This window comes from Caretta caretta, chromosome 4 (genome assembly GCF_965140235.1).
Source record: "Caretta caretta isolate rCarCar2 chromosome 4, rCarCar1.hap1, whole genome shotgun sequence".
Lineage (NCBI taxonomy): Eukaryota > Metazoa > Chordata > Testudines > Cheloniidae > Caretta > Caretta caretta.
This window is the reverse complement of record NC_134209.1, coordinates 12721180-12729989: the sequence shown is the minus strand read 5'-3', so window position 1 is coordinate 12729989 and position 8810 is coordinate 12721180. Positions and strand designations below refer to the sequence as shown.

General features: G+C 51.6%; 1 protein-coding gene across 8 annotated transcripts in view; it reads left to right on the top strand.

Annotated features, from left to right (window-relative positions):
* Positions 1-2011: 2011 nt before the first annotated feature.
* The window catches only part of SPMAP2L (sperm microtubule associated protein 2 like), a 112842-nt gene continuing 106043 nt past the window's right edge, over positions 2012-8810 (top strand). For 4 of the 8 annotated variants that reach the window (XR_007356230.2, XR_007356229.2, XR_012668001.1 and 1 more), the window contains exons 1-2: positions 2012-2130; positions 5486-5674. Coding sequence is in view for 5 of the 8 variants with exons in the window: in XM_048846919.2 (XP_048702876.2) it covers positions 2112-2130; positions 5486-5674 (208 nt within the window). In the remaining 3 variants the exon portion in view is untranslated. The remainder of the gene's footprint in view (positions 2131-5485; positions 5675-8810) is intronic. The other 4 variants (XM_048846921.2, XM_048846916.2, XM_048846915.2 and 1 more) reach the window with 2 other exon arrangements.

Below are 8810 nucleotides of genomic sequence, written 5' to 3'. Positions count from 1 at the left end.
ACCACAAATGTGCATTGTTTTCTTCACATTGAGGGAGAGGCAAATCTGGTATTAAAACCCATATACTGGCCAGATTTGACCAGGGCAGGATGGTACTGCTCTGTGGCCCTAGGCTGGGAAGCTGGCGGTTAGAGAGCCTGCATGTAACTGCAGCTGGGTGTGTTCCTGCCTGTATGTATGCTGGTGAAAGTGCAGGCTGGAGAGCTTTGCAGCTTCTCACAGCAGTACAGTGGGAAAGGGAGCACAGGCTGGTGGATCAGAGGGCTCAGTGGTACCCCAGTTCCAGGTGGCATCCCAGGGGGAACCCATCACAACTTAGTCCCTAGCCCTGGCCGCAGCGCTCTGAACCCAGTCGGAGCCCCTGGCCACAGCCATGGTCAGGGGTCTCTAGCCCCAGCCGGTCCTCCTGGCCCCCGCTGTGGGACTCTGAACCCATCCCAGCCAGTGCCCCTGGCCCCAGCCCTGGCCGCGGGGGCTCCGAACCCAGCCGGTGTCCCTGGCCCCAGCCCCGGCCGCGGGGCTCCGAACCCAGCCGGTGCCCCTGGCCCCAGCCCTGGCCGCGGGTCTCTGAGCCCAGCCGGGGACCCTGGCCCCAGCCCTGGCTGCGGGGCTCTGAGCCCAGCCGGGGACCCTGGCCCCAGCCCTGGCCGCGGGGCTCTGAGCCCAGCCGGTGCCCCTGGCCCCAGCCCTGGCCGCGGGTCTCTGAACCCAACCGGTGCCCCTGGCCCCAGCCCTGGCCGCGGGGGCTCCGAACCCAGCCGGTGCCCCTGGCCCCAGCCCTGGCCGCGGGGGCTCCGAACCCAGCCGGTGCCCCTGGCCCCAGCCCTGGCCGCGGGGCTCTGAGCCCAGCCGGTGTCCCTGGCCCCAGCCCCGGCCGCGGGGCTCCGAACCCAGCCGGTGCCCCTGGCCCCAGCCCTGGCCGCGGGTCTCTGAGCCCAGCCGGGGACCCTGGCCCCAGCCCTGGCCGCGGGGCTCTGAGCCCAGCCGGGGACCCTGGCCCCAGCCCTGGCCGCGGGGCTCTGAGCCCAGCCGGGGACCGTGGCCCCAGCCCTGGCCGCGGGGCTCTGAGCCCAGCCGGTGCCCCTGGCCCCAGCCCTGGCCGCGGGGCTCTGAGCCCAGCCGGTGTCCCTGGCCCCAGCCCCGGCCGCGGGGCTCCGAACCCAGCCGGTGCCCCTGGCCCCAGCCCTGGCCGCGGGTCTCTGAGCCCAGCCGGGGACCCTGGCCCCAGCCCTGCTGCGGGGCTCTGAGCCCAGCCGGGGACCCTGGCCCCAGCCCTGGCCGCGGGGGCTCCGAACCCAGCCGGTGCCCCTGGCCCCAGCCCTGGCCGCGGGGCTCTGAGCCCAGCCGGTGTCCCTGGCCCCAGCCCCGGCCGCGGGGCTCCGAACCCAGCCGGTGCCCCTGGCCCCAGCCCTGGCCGCGGGTCTCTGAGCCCAGCCGGGGACCCTGGCCCCAGCCCTGGCCGCGGGGCTCTGAGCCCAGCCGGGGACCGTGGCCCCAGCCCTGGCCGCGGGTCTCTGAGCCCAGCCGGTGCCCCTGGCCCCAGCCCTGGCCGCGGGGCTCTGAGCCCAGCCGGTGTCCCTGGCCCCAGCCCCGGCCGCGGGGCTCCGAACCCAGCCGGTGCCCCTGGCCCCAGCCCTGGCCGCGGGTCTCTGAGCCCAGCCGGGGACCCTGGCCCCAGCCCTGCTGCGGGGCTCTGAGCCCAGCCGGGGACCGTGGCCCCAGCCCTGGCCGCGGGGCTCTGAGCCCAGCCGGTGCCCCTGGCCCCAGCCCTGGCCGCGGGGCTCTGAGCCCAGCCGGTGTCCCTGGCCCCAGCCCTGGCCGCGGGGCTCCGAGCCCAGCCGGGGACCCTGGCCCCAGCCCTGGCCGCGGAGGCTCCGAACCCAGCCGGGGACCCTGGCCCCAGCCCTGGCCGCGGGGCTCTGAGCCCAGCCGGGGACCCTGGCCCCAGCCCTGGCCGCGGGGGCGCTGCAAGCCGGCTTCTAGCAGCAGGGGGCGCTGCAGCGCGCGAGCTGCCCCATTTCTGTGGCTGAGAACGCGGTTGCCCTGGCGACCGGGACAAAGGGCGGCGCCAAGCCAGGGCCGGCGGGCGCGGAGCGGGTCCGGCGCTCGGCATGGCGGGCCGGCAGCCAGGTGGGTGCACGGCCCTGCGCGGGGCGGGACCGGGACCGGGACGTGCAGCCGCCGCCCTGCCGGGGAGCGGCACCTTCCCCCGGCCGCGCTGGTGCTCCGGGTGCCGCTGTACGGAGAGCGGCAGCGACTGGCCGTGCCCAGCCTGACCCCCGCCCGCACCTGGGGCCGGGCTCGGCTGGCCCCCGAAGCGTGCGGAGCTCTGGGGCAGGGCTTTGCAGAGCGCCATTCACGCGCCGCCAAAACCCGGCATTAGTAAGTAGGGCTGTCAAGCGATTAAAAAAATTAATCGTGATTAATTGCACAATTAATCACAATGTTAAACAATAATAGAATACCATTTATTTAAATGTTTTAGGATGTTTTCAACTTTTTCCAATATATCTGTTTCAATTACAATACAGAATGCAAAGTGTACAGTGCTCACTTGTTATTATTTTTGATTACAAGTATTTGCACTGTAAAAAGACAAAAGAAATAGTATTTTTCAGTTCACCTTATACAAGTACTGTAGTGTAATCTCTTTATCTTAAAAGGTGAATTTACAAATATAGAATTACGTACAAAAATACTGCATTCAAAAATAAAACAATGTCATATTTTAGAGCTTGCAAGTCCACTCAGTCCTACTTCTTGTTCAGCCAGTCGCTCAAACAAGTTTGTTTACATTTGCAGGAGATAATGCTGACTGCTTCTTGTTCACAGTGTCACCTGAAAGTGAGAACAGGCGTTCTCATGGCACTGTTGTAGCCGGCGTCGCAAGATATTTACGTGCCAGATGCGCATGCTTCAGCCACCATTCCAGGGGACATGCGTCCATGTTGATGATGGGTTCTGCTCAAAAACCATCCAAAGCAGTGCGGACCGACGCATGTTCATTTTCATTATCTGAGTCAGATGCCACCAGCAGAAGGTTGATTTTCTTTTTTGGTGGTTTGGGTTCTGCAGTTTCTGCATCTGAGTGTTGCTCTTTTAAGACTTCTGAAAGCATGCTCCACACCTCGTCCCTCTCAGATTTTGGATGGCACTTCAGATTCTTAAATCTTGGGTCAAGTGCTGTAACTATTTTTAGAAATCTCACATTGGTACCTTCTTTGCATTTTGTCAAATCTGCAGTGAAAGTGTTCTTAAAACGAACAACAACATGTGCTAGGTCATCATCCAAGATTGCTGTAAGATGTAATATATGGCAGAATGCGGGTAAAACAGAGCCAAAGACATACAATTCTCCCCCAAGGAGTTCAATCACAAATTTATTTAACAGATTATTTTTTTTAACAAGCATCATCAGCATGGAAGCATGTCCTCTGGAATGGTGGCTGAAACATGAAGGGGCATACGAATGTTTAGCGTATCTGGCACGTAATTACCTTGCAATGCTAGCTACAAAAATGCCATGCAAATGCCTGTTCTCACTTTCTGGTGACATTGTAAATAAGAAGAGGGCAGCAGTATCTCCTGTAAATGAAATAACCTTGTTTGTCTTAGCTATTGGCTGAACAAGAAGTAGGACTGAGTGGAGTTATAGCCTCTGAAGTTTTATATTGTTTTGTTGTTGAGTGCAGTTATGTAACAAACAAAAAAAAATCTACATTTGGAGGTTGCACTTTCAGGACAAAGAGATTGCACTACAGTACTTGTATGAGGTGAATTGAAAAATACTATTTCTTCTATCATTTTTACAGTGCAAATATTTGTAATTAAAATATACACTTTGATTTCAATTACAACACAGAATACAACATATATATGACAATGTAGAAAAGCATCCAAAATATTTAATACATTTCAATTGGTAGTTTCTTGTTTAACAGTGAATTAAAACTGTGATTAATCACAGTAAATTATTTGAATTGCGATTAATTTTTTTGAATTAATCACGTGAGTTAACTGTGATTAATCGACAGCCCTATTAATAAGATCATCCAGCTACTTGCAGGAAAGCATCCCACATGGCGGAGAGTTGTTCTTGGCTATTGCTGTTAAGGTGTGTACGATTCTTTCCATGGGGGCCCAGTTTACCATGTCTGTGCTCCAGTCTTTGGTCCCCTTTTGGATTTCCATGTTTGTAGTGCTAGTCTTTCAGCAATTATTAACACTCTGCTTAGCCAAAGTTTTTCACTTTATTCAGCTTCCAATTAACATCCATTAGGTTTTAAATTACCTGTTTAGCTTGTAACAAATTTTATTTGATCGGAAAAAATTAACTCTGCCATTCACTTCTGCCTGGTGTAGGAGCCTTCCCAGAGTACATGTGTTAAGTTAGCACCTGCTGAATCATGGCACCAACCTTTGTCTGCCTTAGCAGCAGCTGTTTCGATCAGTTGGAGAGGGGTCCAATGCATACTCTATATGATTTTCGGATGGATTAAGCTTAAATGGAGATCTAAGGAGCACTGGCTAAATTTTGTTTCAATTGGTTTCAGTCCTAGTTCCTCCTCCCATTTCTTTTTGGGGTATTCATGTTTATTTCAAATTTGCTGGCCCTGTGTGCATATAGTGTTGCCATAGATCTTGGCAATCTGGATAATATTTGGAGGAATGAAAGCAGTTCAGGTGAGTCAGCTTAGCTCAGACATGGGGCCAAACAGATGGGAGAGGGCATGTCTAATTTGGGAATATTGCCACTCCTTCTTAGGCTCTAGATTGGACCTCAATTTTAATATTGTAAAAGGGAGGAAAGTGCCATGTTAAATTGGCTGATGGTCAAAATTCCTTTCCTAAGCCAATCTGGCGAAATGATGGGGTTGCCTACTTGTTACGGGGTGCACTCGCCACTGGTGGAGCGTCTTCCCCAACCTGTTCAAGTGAGAATCTACCTGTAAAATTTGTTCCCACATGAAGGACGATCAGTGGATTCTTTCCCGCTCCCCTTAGGATCCTCTTCAACCTCAGGTCCACATCCCGTATCTTAGCATCTGGAAGGCAGCACACCCTTCTATTCTCTGGATCAGCTCTGGTTACAGGCCTGTCCATTCTTCTCAGTAAGGAGTCCCCGATCATGTAGACCTGCCTTTTCCTGGTGATGGTGCGATTCTCCGGTCTATCCCCTGTTCCCTCTGGCTGCAAGTTCTTTCCATTCCTATTCTCCCTTGTAATCTTCTTCAACCCATCCTGTATCCTTCTGGGGCTCATATTTGGGGTAGTCTCCATTGACTCTTCCCCTTTTCCTTTAGGACTAGCCGCTCTTCTCTTTTTCCTTGCCCTTCCATCTTCAGTGACCACCTGCTGAGCCCCTTCTTCATTTTCCAACTCTGAAAACCTGTTCTTGAGCTCTATTTCTCCTTCACTAGCCCGTCTTTTCCTCTGCCTGGTTCTCTTAGTTACATGCTTCCACTGTCCATTTTCTTCACCTCAGAGTTCTTCGGTCCTGCTTCCATCTGCAAGTCTGAGCTTTTCCCTTCAGCCGCCTCATGTCTTTGCTCCATAATCCGCTCGAACCCCCTTCTAAACTCAATCAGACTTTCCACCTGCATCTCCAATCCTCGGATGTTTTCTTCCATCAGCTCAATCAGACGGCACTTCATGCAGACAAAACTCTTCCCAGGTATGTCTTTTGGGTCTCTTGATGTCAAAGAAACCATTGTAATTAAGTGACCTGATAGAGATGTTTTGGTCATTGCTGTTCACTGCTTTCAAAAAATGGAACACAGAGATAATGTGTGGATTGAAACAGGCACCATTAGCAGTACAACTGACAAGCATCACTTCATGCCTGTACATGCAATCTGTGATGCACTCACTCCTGATTTCTGCAGCATATTTCCTGTTATACATGCATTAACAGCTTGTGATTTTGTGTTATCCCTGTTTGGTATTGGGGGAAAAAATCTGTTTAATGTTGTCAAAAGAAAGGGAGCTTACTGCTTCAGAGATCTTGTCAAATTGTGAGAGTGACGGACAAGCTGCAATTTCTGCAGCAAGGAAGTTGGTAGCAGTGCTGTAAGACCAGAGCGAGCGAAAAAGGAGACCCTGAGACCTACATTGCTTGCGCCTCAATCTAGCCATCAAAAAGGACAGGTCACTGGCCAGACTCCCACCATGTGAGGATAGTTCTGAAGAACAAGTCAAAAGAGCATGTTGGCAAACAAAGATTTGGACACCTTTGCACATAGGTAAGCCAGATACTGGATCACCAGTGCAACATGGATGGGGAAAATGGAGATAGTGAACTACTTTCTGTATTCAAGGGCCCGATGGCATCTGAGCTTCTACAACACCTTGTTTGTGCCTCTGCCAGTAGAGGTTGCTCCACAATCATCTGTTCTGACTTCAGGCGCAATCTTCCCTGCACAGAACTGTGGACTGCCACAGCAAGGAAGACTCTCGAATCCCATGCACTCTCCACGGAGACCATAATGATGAACAAGATAATGACTAGAAATGTCACAAGCGTGATTACGTTTTAATGGTACCTGTACACATTTATTATTAGATTTTGTTTTACCCTTTTTGTTATGATGCTTTGAGGTCACAAAGAAATCTAATTTTATGTCTTGAAAATAATTCATAGAGTCATTAAACTAACAAAAACAAATGCTAATATTTCAACACGTTGATGATACCGTTGTTTATCCCTATTTCTATGGTGATGGCACCACTTGACAGCTCATGTTAGAGTGGACATAATAAGCTTTCAAATAGTGTATTGTGTGTAGAAAGGTACATTAAGTCTCCCAAATTGGTGGCGCCTGCAGCAATGAATGTGTCTTGGTTTGGTTAGCAGGATGTTTGCTGTGCGAATATTCTGGTTTAGTTTACTAGGGGGTTGTCAGGAAGGAAAAAAAATGGCTCTTTTCAGCAAGCATTTGAGGGTTGCCAAGAGACCATGCCAGAATGGGGAAAAGCCTAGGGACCCAGGAGAGCAAAAGGATCCTGACGTTTAAAAAGGAACACTCTCTTAAGAATCATAGAATATCAGGGTTGGAAGGGACCTCAGGAAGTCATCTAGTCCAACCCCCTGTTCAAAGCAGGACCAATCCCCAATTTTTGCCCCAGATCCCTAAATGGCCCCCTCAAGGATTGAACTCACAACCCTGGGTTTAGCAGGCCAATGCTCAAACCACTGAGCTATCCCTCCCCCCCGAAAGAGAGGTGGAAGTTGTTTGGGGGAGCCAGGCTAACGCCCAGGCACTTGCTGAGGTATCTGAAGAAACTAGGCCTGCCTAGGTTATCATCAGGGGATAGTAAACCTTTAGGTGAGATACACAGGAAGTGTTTGATGAGAAAACAGCATACATAGAGGAAGGAATAACGCCTGAATGTTGCACTGTCTTGACTCTCTCTCCTTTTCTGCTTGAACAGTAAATAGTGTTCATTTCTGTCCTATATCACATGTCTGGTACAATGTTACATTGACCATGACTTTTGATAAAGTGTTCCAGCAGAGGGCAAGCTTTTCCATCAGATACTAGACACTGAGGTGTGGAGCTACATTATTCCACAGCTAAGGCTGTAAGCCCAGTTCTCCATGTGCACACAAACAACTGTGTAACTTCTTCAGAAGATGTTTCTTTCCTCCTCACGTTTTTCATGTTCGGTTTCTAACCCAAGGAGCTGGAGGCTCATCATTTTTGCAATAAGAGACTTTTTAAAAAAAGCGTTCTTTCCTTTTTTGTAAAAGCTTCCAGCATGCATTTGTTTACTTAATAGATACAAAATAGAATAACTGAGAGAAGAAGGACATTTAGGAATGTATTTAGTAGTACTTTTGAGACTTTGGGCATAGGACTATTTTTACTAAGGCTGCGTTGAACATTTTAGAGCTCGGTCCGATTCTCTCCATTGTTTCACCTTGTGGAGTTATTTATTCCTGTGCAGAACTGGTGTGAAGTGCTCCCAGCTCAGACTGGTGGTGCTTTGCACACACTTTGCACAAGGCTAAAGGACTCCTCAAGATGCAAGGCAATCCCACATTTTTTATTTCTGGAAGTTATACTAAGGTCTCTGTGGAGATTATGGGCCTAATTTTTCTCCTGCTCCATGGGTCTAAGTCAAGAGTAACCCCATTCCAGTCAGTGGAGTTACAACAGCATAACACCAGTGTAAGCATGAGGAGAATCCAGCCTTGTGGCCATTAGGAGTAATATGTATAGTGGCTATTGTGTTTGCAGGTTCCATGAGAGCCTTAGCCATGGTTTGTGTAACTTACAAACTCAGCTGATGGATGATGGGAGCTCTGTGAGGTTGTTGGCTGGAGCTACAGTCTCAGCTGAGTAGCTGAAGGAAGTGGGGAGGGGGGTGCTCACCACATGGAAAGAGGCACCGGAGAAGCTGGCTCCTGCTTAAGGGCAGGGGCCTTGGCTCGGTGCTTGTCAGAGCCAGAAAGCCGCTCCTAACCCTCTCCTCCAGTGAAGAGGAAGCCTGTCTTTACACCAGCACCTGCCTTAGCCTGATCACAATTATGTGACCCTGTTCTCAGATATCACTCTGTGAAAGCCAGGTGCTCTTTCTTTCAGCCTCCATATTCACAGACTCTCAACCCACTCCAGTCACCGACCCTCATCTCTTCAGTCACAGGACACTCCCCAATCCAGCATGACCCTGCCACTCATTCCTCACCCATGCGGGACCATCCAGCTTCGCCCCCACCCTGGGGATGGCCCTGCTCACAGAATTGGGCACCTGGCTGATTTTACTTGCACACTGGTCGTGCTCCCTGCAGCAGAGGCTGACTGAGGATG